At 46.7% G+C, this 20,757-nt stretch overlaps 2 protein-coding genes across 3 annotated transcripts in view; one reads left to right on the top strand and one right to left on the bottom strand.

The window, feature by feature from the left end:
• SCAPER (S-phase cyclin A associated protein in the ER) overlaps positions 1 to 14,996 on the top strand; it is a 140,084-nt gene extending 125,088 nt beyond the window's left edge. For both annotated transcript variants that reach the window (XM_033070745.1, XM_033070746.1), the window contains exons 30-32: positions 10,223 to 10,414; positions 12,844 to 12,895; positions 14,561 to 14,996. In XM_033070745.1, coding sequence (XP_032926636.1) covers positions 10,223 to 10,414; positions 12,844 to 12,895; positions 14,561 to 14,655 — 339 coding nt within the window. In that variant the 3' untranslated portion in view covers positions 14,656 to 14,996. The remainder of the gene's footprint in view (positions 1 to 10,222; positions 10,415 to 12,843; positions 12,896 to 14,560) is intronic.
• A 1,239-nt stretch (positions 14,997 to 16,235) lies between these two features.
• Positions 16,236 to 19,552, bottom strand: ISL2 (ISL LIM homeobox 2). The gene is made up of 6 exons (XM_033071023.1): positions 19,477 to 19,552; positions 18,283 to 18,472; positions 17,828 to 18,087; positions 17,434 to 17,717; positions 17,178 to 17,348; positions 16,236 to 17,061 (listed from the first exon to the last, which is right to left on the bottom strand). Exons 1-6 carry the CDS (start codon positions 19,532 to 19,534, stop codon positions 16,945 to 16,947), a joined length of 1,080 nt encoding a protein of 359 aa, XP_032926914.1. The 5' UTR covers positions 19,535 to 19,552; the 3' UTR covers positions 16,236 to 16,944.
• Between the last annotated feature and the right edge of the window lie 1,205 nt (positions 19,553 to 20,757).

Genomic DNA, 20,757 nt, shown 5'->3' with positions numbered 1-20,757 from the left:
TCATTGAACTGTTAATATCTAGTAATCCCTATGCTGAAAATAGAAGTACATGGAATTAGATTGAATAGTATCAGTCACCCACTAGAAATTACTCCTTTTGCTATCCAGGTGGAAAATGTGTTGTAAAACATGTTTCAGGCATCCCAGCTAACCCCAGGTGAAGGAGTAAGGAGCAGTGAGATTCCAGGATATTTTGGGAGGGAATTAAATGTTAAATATGTAAGATATCAGACAGCAGTATCACAGGTAAAAATATAATGTGTAAAGAAACTGAAATATCGTGTGGTGTGCACAGTTCTAAAAGGATCCTGAAATTTAGGACTCACTTTAGGCACCCAAAGCATGGTAGTTAGTCCCCAAGAAAGGTTTCATCCCAAGATGATTTCCCCTTTTTTGGTAAATGATTGACTTTTAGTCATATTTTCTTCTAAGCATTTCTTTCGTGTGGTAAATCCTTCTTGTGTCATAAAGCAGCAGGAGTCTTTGTTATAAAATTATAAGTGTATATCACAAATCTGTATCTCTGTATGCCACATCCTAGCTGTGCTTGCAAGGGACTTCAGGTTAAAAGTGACCTTCTGGAGGGAACTTATTTTGTGCTTTTGACAGAGTTAGTATATACTGAGTTTTACTGTGGGGCCAGCTTTCTGGAGTGCTAGTGGGAAGGAAGGAAATTACTTCTAAAATGGAAAAATTGGGAAAATAAGAATCAAAACAGGAAAACTTGCAAGTTATAAAAATATGTGAATTTTCCATATGGGTTGTTTACTAGAGGCCATCATTAAACTGCCATCATTTATGTTGCTCTTGGGGCTGTGGAGGGACTGGAACAATTTTGATTTGTAAGTGGACTTTATGAAAATACAGCACAAGGAGTAAAGATGCAGGAATTGGTAGTTAGCATGCAGTTAACGTCCCTATCTGTAAGTAAATAGGATCTGAAATGACTTAGTTCTCATTTTGTTAGCTTCTTCTCAGACAGGGATTTTTAGGAGTATTGATTTTGTGTTGAGGTTATGGGCTTTTTCTTTAAAACTTGTTTTAAAAGCCCCACACCCACATGTTTTAAAGTTTTACAGGTTTGAACAAGAAATATGCCTGGTAAATTTTGTGGAATAGCTGATTTTGGCAGGTGAGTGATTCATGTGAAGTTGTAGTCCTGACTCCCATTTAGAAGCACTTGAGTTTGTGAGCAGAAATCCCCTGAGGATTAAAGTGCCCAGTTAGAGTACAGTACATTAAGGCAGCTCTGTAATGTATGCCTTGGCTCTCCCAGCCTCACATCCCCAGCCACATAAATTCACTTAAGTGAACCAGGGGAGATGGCATTCCTGTCTGGGCAGTCAGGGAAAAGTGGGGATGTCTTTTAGGTAATTTGTCAGACACCTTTGTTGTTGTTTGAGCTTCCTGATGAGCTTTTTCTTTTTAAGGATGATCTATGACAAAGCAAATTAAATATGTCAGAAGCATTTGGGACTGTCACATCTTAATTGTATTTCTAACATTCCAGTATGTATCCTGGGTTTTTGAGAGGATGTGGGGAAGGTAATTGAATATGAGCAAAGACTTAGCATGAAGTAAAGTGTATTTAGTTTCAGTTCATGATGACTGGCTGATGAGGGAGGAGAAGAGAGAGTGAATAGGAATTTGTGTGAGAAATTCATGCATTTGGATTTATCTTACTGTCCTCCTCTCAAACTTTTTTGTGTAAACACAAAAGAATAAACTTATAAAAGCTGCTACTTTCACAGCCTTCAAGCACAGTCCCTCACTGAGGCTTGGAGAGAGGAGAGGGAGCTATGGGCTGATGCTGCCTCCAGAGAGCCACGTTCTAATCTCACTCCTGGGTCGGGATCAAAGGGCTTTGGTGGTCTCAGCTTAATCCCCAGTGCAGCTTCGTCCCCATCGAGAAACACCCCAGAGTTTGGCATAATCCTGCCTAATAAGCAGTTTGTTCCCAGCTCAGAGGCAGGCCTGGCTTTGGACAGGAGCTTGCACAACGCCCGCCGTGCTGTGCCCGCTCCCACCCTGTGCTTGGGAACTGCTTTTCACACTGCCGCTTAAAGCGAGCTCTAAAGCCTGCAAATGTTTAATCGGCCTTGGGAGCTATTGTCTGGCTGGCCTCATGTGTGAGGAACTCCCTGTGCTGCTCTCATAAAGCCGGGCTCTGCCGTGGCTGTGCCCCATGCCGAGGCAGCGCCGCCTGCTCTGTGTTCCCAGCAGCTGACAGCTCCTCCTTGGATGCTGCTCCGAGGCTCAGAGCCTGCAAGAGGCCCAGAGGAGTCCCCAAGCCCTGGTGTCATGCTCAGCTCAAGTCACACTTGTTTGAAGCGATACTGGAACATAAAGAACAGAATGCACTCATGGAAGATGAAGCGGCCTCCTCTCCCCTTGGTAAAGGGTAAATTGGAGCTCGTTTTTCGGGGCAGAAAAGCACGTTTTCTTGCTCTCTGTTTGAAGCTTTGTCTCCACCAGCTCTGTAATATGTCCAGTGGCTCAGTGTTTCACAAGCTTTTTAGTTGATGATTGGATACTTTGACAAACCCTTTACATTTCTTGGGGAAGCTGTAAGACAAAACGTGCTAGGAATAATAATAATTGCAAGGCTGTACAGCTTACTTGTGAGCAGAGTTCCAGAGTGTGACAGAAAACGTTTGCTTTTGAAGAGAGAAAATTCTCTGAGACACACAAAACGATTTTATGTGTTTTAGACTGTAATGTTTGAATTATTCACACCTTCTGGGGATTTTGACCCAAACCAGCTCTGTTTCCAAGGATGCTGGCAGAAACCTCAGCCAAGAGTTTGCTTGAACTTCTGTTGACTGGTCCTGTTTCTTCTCTGCCCTTTCATTCTGATCAGTTGGATTTCATTGGGAGTAAATGACTGGAGCATGGTGCCAAAGCAGCAGCCTGAGTTCAGCAGTGGTTCATCATGGAAGCTGAGGATGTTACCTGAATTTCAGGATGATTCTTCAGAAACAGTGCAGGGCTGCAAAGGCTAATTCTGATCACTTCAGGGCTCAAAATAACACCTGAGCATCTGAGATGTGTCATGATGGGGTTTTTTAATTTTATCTGACAATATATGTATTTATCAGACGTTGGATCTATAAGAGTTTTTTCTAATGAAAAAAATGACTAGGACAACACTTAAACATATACATCTTCTGTTACATTGTGGTGGAAACAATGCAGCTTAGAATTTTCTAGAAAGCAGTGATACCCTTTGATTTAACAGGGTCCGTAAGTATATGATTAACACAAAGTGTGAGAACAAGCTCACATTTAAATGTTTATTTTTATGTTAATAAATGCTAAAATACTATCACTTTGGAAGTTAGGCTTTTCCTTAATGCCTTTCCCAGGTCAGATATTAGATTATTATTTTCTCCTGTGGCCTGGACAAGTATTGAATTCACAGGTAACTTCAATGCATATTAGAATTGTTTCCATTTTCTTTTCATCACATTGTAATGAAGTTTCTCTTTTACAATATTTATTTTACATTGTTTATTTATTCATTAATATATACTTCATTTGTTGTCTTATACTAAATGGTGAGTTGTTAGTTGTCATTTTGGGCTGCATTTTTTCAAAAGATTTGTATAATGAACTTTTGCTGGTTTTTTCACTAGCATCACTTTTGATAACCATTTTTACATTTTCAGTGCATCACTGCCCTGGTGGTTGGCCCTTGTCCTATCCTAAATGTTCATATGTCTTAGGATGATTACACAAAAACTGATGAGACGATTTTTTTCTGTCATGTATAGACAGAGCACCCCTGAATCTGCTGAAACCACAGAGCTCTAAAAGACAATGCTCAGAATGTGGTTTATAGGAAGACTGATGTAATTCCTGAACACCCCTATCTTCTCTCTGGGAGCTTACACATGACTGCTAAGAAAATAAACACTGGAATTTTTCAAATAGACAAAATTCTTATTTTTTAATTTGAATGTAGCATTCTGGAACTTTCTTTTTGCATGGAAGTGGTGCTCTGATTCCTGAGAAATGCTAGGAGGAATTTAGAACATTCTTTGCTCAGAGCTTTGCCAATAGTGGAGTTTGCAAAATGGAAAGAAAAGAGCTTGACCTTAAAACAGAAGAAGAGCCTAAGTGGTGACATATTCTGCTGATTAAATACTAGCAGTATGAGATCTGTTTATATAGAAGCAAAGAAATAATGCAGATCTATCTTTGAAGAGAAACTCTGGACTACTAATATAAAGACTTATTTCTCTTACAAAGTTGTAAATAACCTGACATCAAACAAAGGGATTTAACTATTTGATGGAATACTGTTACAGGAATTAGATGCACAGTTCCTGTTCAATGAAGTTATTACTTGTTAGTACAAATTGGAATTGACATTAATATAAATGATAAATACATGGATAAGAAACATTAGTGCTTCCCATAGTGAGTACCATTTTAGGATGCTAATGTTTATAATGGCCATGCTGGAGTTTGGAAGCACAGGTCATCTGAGACAGCAGGGAAGGCAGGGAGTGCCCTCAGAGAACCATTAACTTCTTAGTGTGAGTTGTTCTCAGAAAATTGCATCTGAACATGAACTACATTATAGCAAAGAGCACAGTCAGCTAAAGGGCATATTTTAATGCTTTGTTTCATAAAAATGGAAGGAGATTCTGTTGGGGAGGATGTTTTTGTAGAAAGTGAATTCACCTCCCAGGGATGAGCACTGGGTTTGTTTCTCAGTGGAACACCCCATTTCTCTGACTCCAAGAGCCAAAGAAGGTTTTGCTTCAGGAAGTTCTGAACTTTCAACTGCTTCTTCATGGATCCATTAGCATAACTTTGTCTCAGTTTTCACATGAGAAAACAGCTACAACTCCTACTGTTTGGTCCAAATTAACAAAAACCGTCGTCCTGGCTGTAGAGTGCTAAGAACATGGCACTTTCCTGCAAGCTCAGTCACACAAGAGCAGTACAAGGTTTTGTTCCAAACTCGACATTTGGGAGATTTCAGTTCTCTCCTTGGCAATCTCTTGCCTTTCTCTGCTGCCCATTTTCTCTCTCGTCTGTGGATGCTGGGCTGCAGGAAGCCCCTGTGGTTTGCATGCCTGGCAGGGGATGGGTGGGAGGCAGTGCCCAGGGCTGGGGGCTGTCTCCACCTTGTACTGCTGCCCCTGGCGCTGCCCCAGCACTGCCACTGCTCCCAAAGTTTCTCCCCAAAGTGAAGCACCTCTCAGTTCTTTGTTTTGCCCTTCCACACACTAAAAGTTTGCTGCTGGCTTACTCTTCTACCTAACTAGGAAATGAATTTGCTTCTTTAAAAGATAATTCTGGTGGTTTTATTGCATATATTGACAGAAATAACTGACATGAATTATGACTTTACAGAGCTGCAAATGTCCAGATGTTCCAAGCAAGAAAACCTAAACCCACCAGTAGAACTAGACTAAATATTGCTCTAAAAATCAGCGCTTCCAGTCTGCAGTAATCCTGGACTAACCTTATGTAGTACAGAAGCAGTGAAAAAGTTCTTGGTCTGACACCAAAGCATTAATTTTGTTATTTGCAATAAAATATCTGATAATATTTAACATACATGCATTGGAAACCAGTCTGGGATCATAATCTTCTTTAAATCTCTGGAAGATTGCAAGCAGAATTTTAAATTAGTTTAGTTCCTCCTTTTTTTGAATGCAGTTACAACTTGGAAAAAGAAACTCTGATTGCCACCAAAAATGCTACTCTATAATAAATCTTCTTCAGGGCAGTTTAATTGAACTGCTAGTTCTTGACAAATGAGTAGCATGCATCTCCATTACATGCATGTTCAGAACATATGAATATATGAATTATCAATTCAATGTAGCTAATATTTGTTCAGTATTTTACTTACAGTCATTCTTCAACTTTCTAAATGACATTTTAGTTTTGTTGATGAAAATCCTGTTTGTTCTCAGTTACCTGATCATGAGAATATCATTTCAAAGGCAAGAGGATTCTTATTTTAGTTTTCTGTAAAATTAATTGTTGAGTTGGTAAGATTTTACATCTCATTTGACATATAACTGCTAAGACACTGTGTGTCCTTGCTGTACCACTCCAAAGTTCTGGCTCCTGTTAGTTATGAGGATTTTATTACCCTCCTTTGACAAAAATACTTATATATGCATTTCAAAGCAATGGTAGTTTTCAGTGATGAAAGGAATACAGATAAAGATTAAGTGAAGTACAAATATGTGTATGCAGTATGTAAATAGACTTAGCTGTTCAGCAAAACATCTTTCCCCTGCTAGTTCTTGGGCAGAGGTTGCCCCTGTGTGTGCTGCTCATTATCTCCTTGCAAGGAAGGAAAGGAAAGGAGCTGCACTTTTCTGATTCTTGTTCCTGCAGCAGCATCAGAACATTAATTCTGGGGCCCTTGGAGCTCACTGAAAAATGAAATGAGCTCCAGCATTCCCCTTTGCTGCCAGAGGAAAATCATGCCCAAGTTTTTGGGTTCATGTGGTCTGTTAGTTCCTTAGGAAAGGCATTCAGTCCTGGGAAGGTCTCCTCTGCAAGGTGCGAGGTGGCAGTGGCAGGAGAGAAAGGCTGCTGTCCTGGTGGGCATACAGGGAAGAACTGGCCATCCAGGATGGAATATCCTTATGGAATATCCTTCCTAGCCTCAGGTCTGGAGCCAGACTCCCTACCTGAGTGGCAGGGGAATCTCCCAGCAGAATGATGAGTTCCCCTCACTGCTTTATTAGTGCTTCATACCACTTGGAGCTTTTAATTTTTTTGATTGATTGTCCTATTTTATTGCTCAAGTGCTGTGTGGCATATTGCTGGCTTTTGTCATTGGAGTCTGTTTTGAAAGACTGACTTTTATACTGCTTCAGGCTTTCACAGTGAGAGCTGCAGCAAATGGCCAAGCAATAGACTCCATAGTAAATACTGGCCTGAGTAAACGTGAGGAAAACATGGATTCCATCTAGAGACTTCAGAAATCATGAATCATGCTTTCCCAAGTGATAAACTTCAGAAATACCAGTACAGTGATGGGGATGATTATTGCACTTGTGAGAGCAGAGTGCACTTCCCAAAGAGTCACACGGGAGCATGGATTGCTGCTGGGGCACAGGAGGGAGTCTGACCCGCTGCCTAGTGGAGATTAAGCAAATGAGCAGGACCTGCAGAAGGCTCTAAGGTGGTGGGAGTGACAGAAGATAAGTGATGGGTAGCCCTGGAAGGTATTGCTCAGTGGAAAGTTCCCCCAGGTCAGCACATCACTCACATGTTGCTGCAGATGCAGCAGGCACTGCCTGTGTGCTGTGGGAGACCTGGGAATGCAGACCTCAACCAGGCAGGAGTGCAGTCCTGAAAGAGAGCCTGAGCTGCTGCAGTCTCCTCAGCAGCCCTGTGCACTGAGAGCAGTGTTGGCCAGTGCTTCCTGCTGTGCTGAACCTGAATTCTCACCCTCTGTAACAGGGGCTCCACCTCTGAGATGGATCAGGCCTGGGGTTTGGCACAAAGGAAAACTTCATTCATCATGAAACAGCATTTCAGAAACCTATCTGCTGTGTCTCCTACCTGTGTGTTGTTTGGGTCTTCAAAGGATTGTTCCAACATTTAGTACATCTTGGGCCGTAAATAAATAAACAGCTGGAATTTATTCCAGCTGAGCACAGGCAAAACCAATAAAGTTGTACCAACGTCTGTAAGTTTTGAGAATAAGCAAAGTTTTGAAAGGAAGTTCAGAAAACATCAATGTGAGTTGCCTGCTCTGGATTTAAAAAAAATTGCAGTAGCTTGGATTAATTTGACAGGTCTCAGTTCAGAGAAAGAGAACCACAAGCAAATATTAATGGAACATAGGCACACAGCTGAAGTTAAGCAGGTGTTTAAATGCTTGGCTGTACAGAAATGCAGTGATTTAATTAGGATCTGGTTACATTTGACAGGCATATCTGACTTGCTGGCTAGAGAGAGAGCAATAAGAAAAGCTCATTCTAGGTAAATGCATCTGGATGCCAGTCTGTGGCCGGAGGAGAGGCAAGCTGCATTTCAGTGAGGAGTTTGTACCTTGTGTGAGAGCAGTTTGTAAGATGAGCATTCCATACTCCAGGCCTGCAAAACTCCCTGCCATTATTAAGCCGAGTGACTGTTCAAAAGGGAAAAAACCAATTCATGAGAAGAGCAAAGTTTTCATTTGTTTTCTTTGTTGTTGGTCTGCTCAGTCAAGTGCTGGCCTTCACTTTCTCTGCCCATTGACAGTGAAACAAGGAATATGTGCTGTGCTGCAGGTTTATTTGATTGGGGTTTTTTTCCAGTAAGGGGTGACTCATGGTTTTTTTCTTCAGAGTACATAATATAGTGTATCAGGTTTAGTAGCTGCATTAGTACAATGAGCTGAAATCATTAAATTGATTCCACATGTGATAAATACCAGATTAAAACAGTCAGCAACCCCTCTATATACCTTCCTATCTTTAATGTTGATAACATCATAGTAGTAAAACTGTTGAAAAGAAAAAGATCATGAAATAATAATTCCATGGAAGCTGTTTGGGTATCTGCACTGTGGGTTTGGCAGGACTTCACTAACTATCCGTGGCATTTTTAGGACAGGTGAGGGAAGTGAGCTGTGAAATAAAAAAATTTAAAGTCCCAAAAACTTCTTTGCCTCTGCCTTTTCATCAAGGGTGTGGTGGCCATTAAAAGGAAATCGAGTTCTCTTGTTCTGTCCTGGATCAGAAATGCCAATTGTAGTTATTTTAGTACCAATTAGAATTGACTTTAAATACTTTTCTGATTGTAGAATTTACCAGAGAAAAAATAGAACAGTGTAATAACTACTCTGGTTAATTTAAAATTTCAACAGTACTCCCAAACTTGGGGGGCACCTCTTGCTTACAGGGTAGGAGCTGAGAGTTTAGAATCATCCAAATGCTTCAGTGATATTTTCCTCAACACAGTGTCTGAATGCATGCTTAATTGTCACTTTTTTGGTGGTCTTTTAAAAATTCCTCCTGTCTTTAAGTGCATTAAGACATTGCTACCAGTATTTTGAAAGGGTTTCAGTGTCTTTTTTGACTGGTGAACTGAAAAAAATGCAAACTGTGATTTTGTTCGTCTTATTTTTAAACTGAACTGCATTATCAACTTAGTGTGTGCTCTGAAGGTATTGTTAAAAGTGCTTTGAAAACTTGTAAATCCCTGTAATTTATGTTCCTGTAGTCTCAACTGCTTCTTTCTGTCCTTCTGGTTTTAATTTGAATGCAGTCTTGTCTGGGTGGGTACCTGTAAAATTGTGTTTTTCCAAGTACAATTTACAGTCGTGACCCTCAGTTTTACAGTGTTCCAGCCTTATAGGAGCTTCCTCCTATGCCAAAAAGCCAACTTTGGGTCAGACAGCTCTTTCATATTGTAATTGTCTAATCAAGGTTACTTGGAACAGATCCGATTTGTGCATTTTTTAGTTTATGGCAAAGATTTTATAAGAATATCAAGTGAATTGGAAAGGTTCCTTTGTAGGAGAGCACTGATAGCATTGCCTTATTTCTTCAGATGTATACAGTTGTAAACTTAGCCTGCTTCATGACAACAGTCCCATTTAGCTAAACAATTCTCCTTTTAGAGCCAATGGCACTGATAGAAACCCAGATAAGGAATACAGATGGGAGGATCTGGGAGTCTCTCCTTACAGAAACTCCTCCTGGGCAGCTCACAATCCCCTTTTCTTTGTGGTGCCTGAGAATGCATGGCAGACATCTCTCATGAAACACAGTCCTCTCGAATTGCCAGGTCCAGGAAAGGGTGGTCCAGCTTCACGAGGGTTTTTAAAATCCTGCTGATTTCTTCCTGGAGGTTTTTGCCCCTGCTTAGTGTGTTTAAATGGCAGGTATTGGGATTTTGTGTTGCGTGGCTCTAATTTAGAATAGTCCCTGAGCTATAGTTATTTGTCTTTTAATTTAAAGTGCTAAATTATCTATTGTACTGTAATCTGTAAATTAATCCCTCACTTATTTGCTGTCGTTTTGGGCGACACAGAAAAAAGAACTTTCAGAGCTTTGTGTTTTTTGTATTACTCTGCAATAAAACCAGTACTTGCACACTGACACAGAAGTTACTTGAACTAAATGGTATAGGCTTTATTTATAGTATTGCTCATTTTTTTAGCATGACTTCAGCAGTCTTGGTGGTTAGGAGGAAGAGAAGAGCAGATAGATGACGTGGTGTCATTTTGCTCTGTTTGTGTTTTCAGATCATTGTACAGTCTGGCCGTCACCCCACGGTGCTGCAGAAGCTCTGCCAGTTGCCTTTCCAGTACTTCAGTGATCCTCGTTTGATCAAAGTGCTCTTCCCTTCGCTCATAGCCGCGTGCTACAATAACCCTCAGAACAAGATCATCCTGGAGCAGGAGATGAGCTGCGTGTTACTGGCCACCTTCATCCAGGTACGGCTCCACGGGTGCTGTGCTCCCTCTGCTCCCAGGGTGGGGCTCTGCACTTCAGGGAAGCCAGTAAACAGCGCTGAAGTACTTCCAGCCTCTCTGCAGCTCCTCTCAACCCACGCATTGTGCCTGTACTTGAGGCATCTCTTCCCACTGAAAGGTTACAGAGTAGTTCAGGTTCTCACTGTCCCTGCAGAATCTTATTTTCATTAATGTTACTGGATCTGATGTAAATCTTAAAATATTTTTTTTTTTAAATTCCTGCCCATATAGCATATCTGAAATTGGTTTATTAATGTGTTTACATGTAAATGTACAGTTGTATACTGTGTGTACTGTAGATTTACAGAAACTGGGTAAGTGTATATATTTTATGCAGAAAATACACAAAACATGTGTTACCAGTCAAATCTTGCAATCTTTATTTTTGACAGTAAGCCACTGAGGTCATTATAAATACTGTTTTGAATAAAGATTTGCATTATTTTTCTTCCCTTTGTCTAAGTTTATATGCTGCTTTATCTATCAGATTTTTTGCATTTAAAAACTTCACGCATTTAATTGACTGTTTCCAGTGCACAAATGCAGTTTTCATAAACACTCTGCTATTAAAACTAATAAGATTTAAGGAGTCTGTAACCCTGTATCAGCCACCTGAAAGTTACTGTTGTTGATAAAGAAATGTTCATCAAACTCCTTTCCCTAATGCTTACAGCCAGTACAAGAAAAGGCTACATGCATTTGAGAAAGGACAAGAACTAAATATTTACTGAAAGTCTTTGCATAACACCAAACTTATGAGTGCAACTACTTTTTATCCTTTTAATACTAAAATAATTGCAGAGGAGTTTTTCTTAAAGAAGTTTAAAACTTAGTATTAAAAACATTTGCCATATAGTAATGAACTTCTGATTGAATACACTGCTGTAGTCCATCTTCTTTGACTTTCTTATAGTGAAACTGAAAAAATTCCGCATTATTAGTAAGTGCAGCAAGTTTCGTTTGGGTTTTTTTTTCCGCTAAAAAACATGAGGGTGGAGGAGAATGTTTCCTATATGAGTAATTAAGGTTATTTACCTTGATTTCTGTTCCATAAGTGATGGAATGGCACTAAAATCCCTGGTAACTACGGTGAAGCGTAAGTGTATGTATAAGGGTCAACGTTACTGATTTGATTTCCAGTTAATGTTATCCCAGATGGCAAGTCTGTGTGCTGTGCCTGCAGGCTTCTAAAGAAAGGTGTTCTGTTAGAAAATGGCAGAGCTGTGTGTGTTGTGAGGTGTCCTGTCCCTGCTGAGCTCACTGGACCTTCAGCATTTTGCCCATCTGGAAGTCTGATCCCAAGTGTTGCACGCACGCATTGGATCCAGGGAATGCTGAGATCCCGCGCACAACAAGGGACTCGCCGCTCCACCTCTGTTCCAGCTCACTGCTGTTTGTCAAATCTCTCATTTGCTTCAGCGGAAGGTTTGGGAAAGACTGGAAAATGTTGCCCTGTCAGTAGAAAATGAGATTCTTCCTTTGCCAGGGAATGCCAGAAGAAGTCGCGTTTACGTAAAAGTTTGGTGGTGTGTACGAATATAACACTTAAATACAGTGTGTTAAATGTGCAGCCAGAATCAAAGCGAGAGCACGGCTGTGTTTTCCAGTGCTCTCCCTACCGATAGTTATTTCCATCAGCTGAAGTTTGCATCAGCCTGTTTATTTTTGTTCCTTCTGTTTGGAGATGTGCAGGAATGAGTAGAAACATTCAGGAGTATCCATGATTTGTTGTATCTTATCTCGGGTAATCCCTTCTTCAGTGTTGTGCGGGCTGCAGACTCCAGCAGAGCACAGGAGCTGCAGTGGGGAGCTGGCTGCTGGTGGGCAACGCCAGTGTCCTGCTGGCTCCCAGGATGCTGCAGATATCCCAATGCCCAGCAGCAGTGGGATGGTGCTGGGGACACAGCTGGGGCACAGCTGGCATTCTTTCTCCCAGGAGATCAGCACCTCAGGTGCCCAGCTCACTGGGAGGCACAGCCATTGAAATTGGGATCGGTCACAAATTTTGTAAAGAGTGTATTTGGAGTTGGGAGCAGGAATCTGAAACACCGTTTGTTTTACAGAAACGTGGCTACGGTAAATAAAAATCACAATCACTATTTCCTAAGAAGACATGAAAGCTTTGGATTCTCTGTTGTGTACTAAAAACATATATTTTTTGAAAACAAATGTAAATAAATGTGTAAAAATCCATTGTAAATTACAGGATTTAAGTGCTGGCAGTATTCTGTTACGATATGTAGCAAACAAGCCAGAGTTCATTAATTTACAGATGACATGAAGTATTAGTGGTTTTGAATGACTGTGAAGACTTTAAAATGTTGTTTGATTTCCTCAGATGTAAAATCCAAAAACCTGATGTCTTTTTGTTTGTTTGTTTTCCCCCATAGGATTTTGCACAGAGCTCAGGCCAAACGGAAAATCAGTTATCTCAGCAAAGGGGTACGTTCCCTGCAGTGTAACAGAGTCACAACTGGGTAACAAAATGTGTGAATACTGTGATTTATCCTGAAAAGAAATACAGTAAATTGCAGAAAATAAATACAGCAAATTGCAGCAAGATTTTACAGTTTGGGGGTGGGCTCCCTGCCTTTCATCCTGACCTGCACATACACATAGGTGTCTTCCAGTCTGCTGCTCGTCTATCAGGGATTCAGAGTCTTAATCTTTATTCAATGCTGTGTGGTATCATGCCTTAAAATGTGATACTGTACCTGCACATATTTAATTAGCTGACACAAAGGCTTCCTTCAAAAGTTTTAGGTTGCAGAGGCTACAGAGCCATGCCAGTACACCCAGGGAGCCAAAAATCTCTAAAATACTGTCGTGCAATTGTCCTTTAAAGTTTGTCAGCTTACACAAGAATCGTGGTTTTCCCCCCTTCAGTTATTATAAATATTATTTTAAATGCAGTCAACCTTTTTAGGCTAAACATTGGAAAGATTCTAAGCTGAGATGGCTGTTACTTGCTAAACACATCTGAAATTCAAATGTTGATGGGCATCTGGTCTTGAGTATTGTGCATAAAATGTGGCGCTGGGACAGTCATTCCTCCCTCATAGCAAGTAGAAATCACCACCATTTCCTCGGGGTTTGCCACAAGATGCGTGGTTCTAGGTCTAAAGCATAAACTTTTTGCTTAAAAATAAATTATAAAATTAAGGTAACTTTATGGAGATTTTTACTGTCAACATCAGACATCTCAGTCTGAAGCAGCCTCGTGCATTGTCTGCAATACCAACTTTCCAGGATTGTGTTTGCATGAGAATGTGCTCAAGAAACATCTAAAATCCAAGTGGAAAACTTGCTTTTTATTTTCACTATTCAAACCTGAGGAACTTTTAAACAAAGATGTTGTAACATGTGAGTGTGATTTCTAAACATTCCCCGATTGTAAAAAAGTTGACTTAATAATAGTGTAGGCAGGATTATTTCTATCTCTTTTATCACTTGAACGTGAAGGGTGGTGTCCCCAAAACCAAATGGGAATAATAACACTGATGGGAATAAAAGCACGAATTTCAGAGTTGAGTGCTGTATGGAGGGTCAGACCCCCAAAGCTGTGCACAGAGAAGTCCTTGCCACGTCACTGCACACTCCCAGGAGTGAAAGCTGCGTTTGTGCTCTGAGCTCTGGGGAGTCGGGAGCACAACTCTTCTGCAGCCCTTTGTGCTAACAAAAAGAAACTGCTGAGCAGGAAACGCCGCTGAGGCTGCCCAGGGTAGAACGGGGCTGAGCTGGTCCCCGGTGGCTCCAAGAACCTAAAGTGTATAATGTTCTACACTTCTTATATAAAGAATACAGTATCTAAAGATTATGTATAATGTTGCTCGGCACAGGGCAGGGAGCCTGATCGGCTCTCAGATTCCCAAATGGAAGGAAGCCTTTGCTCATCAGAGCCTCTGCCCCCCCCCATTCTTAAAGCTGAGCGTGGATGTCCCGAGCTCCACACAAGTGTCACCTCATGGTCTGAGAAGATTTGCATAGGGGGAGGGGAGTAAATTACTTAAAGTATCTCAAATCGCCTGCACATTCATTATTCTTGTTTTATTGCCGTCTTATCTTAAGAGGGAATAACGTGGTAATTTTATGTTCTCTCTTCAACAGAAAAGTTTTTCAGTTCTCAAGATTATCTTGAGCTCTCCAACAGATTCCCCCGGCAGTCCTGGGAAGAAGCTCGACAGTTCTTCTTGAAAAAATAAGAGTTGTATTTCATTTTTAAATCCCTGACGCCATCACACTGACCAGTACCTGCTGACTACCATCTTTAAAACGCTGTTCCAAAACGTTTTTGATACTCTAAATACTTATGCTGTAGATACATAATTTGCACTATTTATATAAGTACTGTAGATACTTCCAAGTTCTGTTTTGTAATTTTGATAATTTGAGTTTGTTTCGTTCTTATATCCAGTGTCATGATTTTGGTGTTTTCTGCCCTGTGGTGGGACTTGCACTGGCAGAACTGCTGAAATAAGATTGCAAATAGAGAAAATATGTTCTATATATCTTGTAATAAAATAACTTATTCTGTCTTGCGTGATTTCTGTGTTAAAAATCATCAGTATGTTCGAATTACCATAATCAACACGGTTTAGAAAGAAAGAAAAAAAACCTCATAAGACGTCTTTCTCGTTAATCAAGAGTCAGTCGGAATCAAATCAAAGTAACTCGTCAGATCCGGCCCTGTTTATAATTTTTGGGTGATTGAGGGTACGTCAGCTAAGCGGGTTTTGTACCCTGCTGCGTGTTCCGGCTCTCGGGGCAGCGCTCGGTGCTGCCCGTGCTCAGGGCGCCGCGTCCGGCCCGGGGAGGGCCGCGCTGAGGGGGCGCGCCGGCCCCGATCCCCCGGGCGCCGGGATTGCCACCCGGGCAGCCACCGGCACCGGTGCGGGAGCGGGGACCGGCACGGTTCGGAACTGTCCCTTCTTGGCGGCCCCGCGCCCGGCCCGGCCTGAGGCGGCGGCGGTCCTGAGGGGAGGCCGCGCGCCTCGCTCCGCTCCGGCCCTGGGAGATCGCGCGGAGCTCCAGCCCCAGCCGAACAGAGCCAGGTAACCGCGGAGGCCCGCGGCGGGGCTGGGAGGGCGGCACGATCCCCATCCCCACCCGTCCCGGCGGTGCAGAGGCGGCCCCGCAGCCCGGGCCGCTCCGTCCCCCCGACGGCAGCTCCCCGCGAGCCCGGTCCCTGCACACCCGCTCCGCAGCTGTCGGGCTGGTGAAGCCGCCGCTGCAGCCCGGAGGGTTCCGGCAGGGCCCGGCTCTCCCCGTGCTCCGGGGAATGGAGACGGGGACTCGCCGTGCCTTGAGCTCGGCGGGGCCGGCGGTGCCGCGGGGATTTGGTCCCGAGCAGCCCCGCTCCGTCAGGTGATGCCAGAGGCAGAGAAGGAAGGAGTCGCCGCCTGGCTCTGGCCGGGGGATGGATACGCGGGAGGGTAGGGCTCGCCTCGCCGCCCCGGGGAGCCCCCACCGCCCCCCGGGAGGGGCCGAGGCGGCCTCGCACCGCGGCAGGTGCGGGCACGGCCGGGCGAGCCTGGGGGCTACTCCGAAAGGGAAACCTGCGCTCCGCCTCCCCGGCTATAAATAAGCAGCCCCGGTTCTGAAAGCCAATTAGCGCGGTGCGGTGAGGCCGTGCGGGAAAAGCCGGGGCTGTGCCCTCCCCAGCCCGCTCTGTTCCGCTCCCGCTCCGCGCCTGCGGTGCCCCTTCGCCGCCCTTCTGCAGCTTTTTTTAGTTCGTTTTTGTTTTTTTCGTTTCAATCAATTTTTGGGGTTTTTTGGTTTTGTTTTTTTTTTATTAAGTCCAAAATATTTAATCCCACTATTCAACCGCTGACTCTGACAATAAATAACAATAACTTACTTTTGATCATTAAAGGCGCAAACAATCCGTCCTTCGTCCATTGATAACTTAACATTATTAGTACTGGTTTTCCCGTTAAAAAGTCTCGTTTCCGTGTCCCGTTTTTCCAGCGATCGTGCGGGGCCGGGCAGCGCGGCCCGGAGAGGCATCGGTGTGAGATGAGGCTGGACGGCGCGGCTCCGCGGAGGAAGGTCCAGGCCGGCTCCGCGGCCGCACGCGGAGGAGTCTCTCCCCCTTTTATAGTTTGTTTTTTAATTACTATTTATTTTTTCCCTTTCAAAAGGGAAGAAAAACCGTCCCGAGCGCAAGCGGCGGGCGAGGCAGCCTGTCACCGTGCCGGGCTTCGGCGGGGAAATCCGCCTTTCTTTGGGGAAAAGGAACATCGAAATCCGCAGAAAAAAAAAACAAAACCACGAAATAATCAGGGCGGGGGCTCTCTCTCCGGTCTGGTGAAGGCAGCGAGGATCCCGGTGCTTTTTTGGCCGTCAGTAACATATATTTTGTTTGTTTTTAAATAAGAATAATTAAAAAACAAAGGCGTTTTGTCCGGCGCTCTGGGAGCGGCCCGGGGCCGGGTGTCTCATGCAGGGAGCGCAGGCATGCGGAGGTCCCGCGGCGGGGCGGACCGGCCGCTTCACGTGTCGGCCGGGCTGGGTACCATGCTGTTGGGGGTGTCGGGGAGCTGGGAGGACAGCGAGGTCACGTCGCTGCCGGAGGAGGTGCCCAAGGAGCCGGACTCGGAGAAGGAGACCTGGGGGAGCAGCGGCGGTGAGGGCGCGGCGCGGTCACCCCCTGCCCCGTCCCCCTCCCGCAGCGCCGCGATGTGCCCGTCCCCCGCGGCCCGAAGGGCGGCCCGGCGAGGCTCACCAGCTGCTGGAAGGCGGCGGGCTGCTCCAGGTCGCTCTGCAGGGCGAACTCGCTGAGCGCCTTCCAGGGCGGCTGGTAAGTCTGGACCTCCACGGCGCTGCCCTGCACGGCGCTCTCGTGGCGGATGGGGCTGCCGGCCACCAGCGGCGTCCCGGTGAGGCCCTGCAGGCTCTGCGGGCACACGGGGATACAGCGCGACTGCCGCCCGAGCCCCCCACCCACACCTCCCTCCCCGGTGGCCGGGGCGGGCGCTCACCGTCTTGTCGCTGTGCTGCTGCTGCTGGAGCTGCTTCATGAGGATGGACTTCTTCTTGTCCTTGCAGCGCTTATTCTGGAACCAGACGCGAATGACGCGGGGGCTGAGCCCCGTCATTTCCACGAGCTGCTCCTTCATCAGGGCGTCGGGGCGCGGGTTGGCGGCGTAGCAGGTCCGCAGCGTGTGCAGTTGCTTCTCGTTCAGCACTGTCCGCACGCGGGTGGTCTTCTCTGCCGCCTTGTGCGCCGGCGGCCGAGGGGCGGGCGGCCGCCCGGGCACGGGCTCTGCGACGGGCGGGGAGGGCGCGCACCGTCAGCGCCGCCGCCCGCTCGCCCGCCGCAGCCTCCCCGCCGCCCTCCCCGCCCCGCCGCCCGCCCCGCCGCCGAGCCGGTACCTGCGAGGTGCGCGGCGGCGGCCGGCGGCAGCGCGGGGCTGCGCGGGCCGCGGGCGGCGGCGCCGTCGGGGCCCGGCCCGTGGTCGGCGCGGCAGAGCAGGTCGCGCTCCCGCAGGCAGAACTGGTCCCCGGGCAGGAGCTGGCGGCCGCAGGCGGCGCAGCGGAAGCACTCCAGGTGGTAGACGTGGTCGCGGGCGCGCATCACCAGGTCGCTGCTGCTGAACGCCGCCCGGCACTGCGCGCACTTGATGCCGAAGAGCCTGCGGGGACGCGACGCGCCGTCAGGGCCCGCGGCCGCGCCGTCGGGGCAGCTCCGGGCGGTGCCGCGGGGGCGGGCAGCGGCCGAGAGTCGGGTTTTCGTTGGGGGAAATTCGGGGGGGCTTAGGGGGCTTTTGCGCTTTTTCGGGTCTGGGTTATGTTTTTGTTTTAACGACCTCCGGCGCATTCGGGGTCACCTGCTGTAATCCCGTTTGCAGTAGGCCTTGCCGTCGCGCAGGAAGCATGTGCAGGTCTCGTCCAGGGGCTGCCCGCACTCGGCGCACTTGAGGCAGGCGACGTGCCACTCCAGGTCCGGCGACACCCGCAGCAGGAAGGGGTCCTGGATGCGGCCCCCGCAGCCCGCGCACAGGGCCAGCCCCGGCCGCCCTGCCGGGAGCGAGCGGGGCACGGTCAGAGCCGGCTGTGAGCCGGAGCGCAGGCCAGCAATGAGGGAAAGCGCTTTTTCTTTTTTACACTTCATCCTTTTTTCCTATTCTGATTTGTTTTGGTTTTTTTTCCAAAATAGGAAGAAAGAGAAATGAAGACAGACACACGGACATAAAGGATGGAAACACGAAAGGAGACAAATTAAGACGGCCAGGGAAAACTAAAATTTAAAAAAAAAAAAAAAAAAGAAAGACAGAAACTTGATCAAGGCAAATAAATACAGAAAGACAGAGACATAAAAGTAGAATGTCAGAAAAGGAAAATAAAAGCAGAAGCACAGAAACAGTAAAACAACGGCTGGAGAAAACTTGAAAGAAATACGGAAAAAAACAAAGAAAGAACGAAGGAAAGAAAGAAGGAAAAAGAAATTAAAACAGGATGATGGAAAGAGATATTAAAGCATCCAAAACCCAGAGACGGTTAAAATGGGGACATGGACAAATGAAAACAGTAAGAGACATGGAATCAAGGAGACAGAAAGAGAAATAAAACAAAACAAGAACAGAAATAAAATTAAATTTTAAAAAACCAAACCAAACAAAACAAAAACAAATAAACGGAAAGAGAAATTGGAAAAAAAAGACAAATTGAAACACGAAAGAGATAAAGAAAGAAAAACGGTATCATGGGCAAAGAAAGAAAGAAAGGAAGGAAGAGCAGAGGGAAGTAGAGAAAGAAATGGAAACAGCCGAAAGAAATGAGCTCAGCGGCGAGGACAGCAGAAAGGACATGCATTGGGTAAGGAAATGGGCCAGCGGGGCCGGGAAGCGCTGGGCACGGACGGGAATAGCGGCACCGGAGTTGCCACGGGCCGAGCCCGCAGCCCTTCCCGGCGCTGTCCGCTCGTGCACCCGACGGCAGAGGCGGCGCGGGGCTCGACCCGCAGGGTCCCGCGCACGCCCGCCCGCCCCGGCCCCGCGTTCCGCTGCGCTGCGCGCACTTACTCTTGGAGGGCTCCCCCATGGCGCCCGGGAGCGGCCGCGGGAGGAGGATGTCCACCATGCGGGCGGCCCCCTGCGCACCGGCAGCGATGCGGGATGCGGAGCCGCCGCTCCACCACTACCCGCGCGGCGCGGGGCGGGGGCCGCGCCCGCCCCCCCGGGCCCGCCCCGCCGGGCCGCGCCGTGATGTCAGCGCGCAGCGGCGCTGACCTCACCGCGCGGCCCCCGGAGGCGATTGGCGGCCGCGGGGACAGCCCGCGGATTGGCGCTGCCGAACAATGGGCGCGGAGTGGGGCGCACACCCCGCGGGACGCGGCCCGGAGCCGCACGACGCCGGCACGGACGGGGCGCGCGGACCCGCGCCTCGCGGGAGCAGCTCCTCCTCGCCCCGCGCCCGCGGGTCCCTCTGGGCCGCCCGCCGCCGTGCGCCTCGGCCCTGTGCGGGCAGGGAGCGGCGGCACCGGTGGCACGAGGAGAAGGAGATTAATTGTAGCTGCTTTTCCTCATCTCTTTTCCCTGCTATTCTTCTGGAGTTTTAGTTTGCCTACTATTTTTTCCATTTATTTTCCCCTTCCTTCTCTTTCTCGTTTCTTTTGCGTTTTATTTCGTTGTTCCTTTCCCCGCGTTCCGGCGCGCCGCTGGCAGGTGCCAGTCCCGGCGCTGCGCAGCGAGCCTCTCCGCGGCACACGCACAGGGCTGCGCGGCGGACACCGGCTCCACGCTGCGCTCCCGCGGAGCAGCTCCCTGCCGAGCCCCGGGGCGGGAGATGCCCCAGCCGACCCGAACAGAACTGACCGCAGCGTCGGGGCGGCAGCAGCCCCGTCGAGAGTTGAAATTAGCGGAGAAAAACAGTGTTTTATCGCATTTTCATGCACCTGACTCCATGATGTTCCCGCAGCTGAACCTCTCCTGTTGCTTTTTTATCCTTCTGTTCTTTTTTCTTCCCTCTTTCCTCCCAGTCTCCATGGGCTTCCCGTGCATTAGCAGAAAAATAGGGAAAGCACTTCAGTGGCCTTTGACTCAGTGTTAAATTCCCAAAGACTTTGCAGCACGGCAGCACGAGTGCCTCATAAGGTCCAGGGAAGCTTACAAATGCCGGAATTGAGACTGCCGCTGTCTTGGGCTTTGCTCCTTCTCCATACAATCACCTTTTTAATTTTACACACGGAATTTGACAGGCATTTGCCAACCTTTACGGCTTGAGAAGGACACGGTAACTTTAGACTCGGCTCAGGGAGGGCAGACTGCGCTCATTTTTCTCCGAGTGGGGGGGTGGGATGGGTT

Source organism: Catharus ustulatus, chromosome 12 (genome assembly GCF_009819885.2).
Source record: "Catharus ustulatus isolate bCatUst1 chromosome 12, bCatUst1.pri.v2, whole genome shotgun sequence".
In the NCBI taxonomy this organism is placed as follows: domain Eukaryota; kingdom Metazoa; phylum Chordata; class Aves; order Passeriformes; family Turdidae; genus Catharus; species Catharus ustulatus.
The sequence above is the reverse complement of the archived record's forward strand: the minus strand, read 5'-3'. Positions and strand labels throughout refer to the sequence as shown.

Coding starts and splice junctions, on each gene's coding strand:
- ISL2 (XM_033071023.1), bottom strand. CDS start 19,534: ATGGTGGACATCCTCCTCCCGCGGCCGCTCCCGGGCGCCATGGGGGAG. Junction 17,718..17,827: donor CGCCGCCGCGCACCTCGCAG/GTACCGGCTCGG, acceptor CGCCCGTCGCAG/AGCCCGTGCCCGGGCGGCCG. Junction 17,062..17,177: donor CCGCCGCCTTCCAGCAGCTG/GTGAGCCTCGCC, acceptor CTGCTCCCCCAG/GTCTCCTTCTCCGAGTCCGG.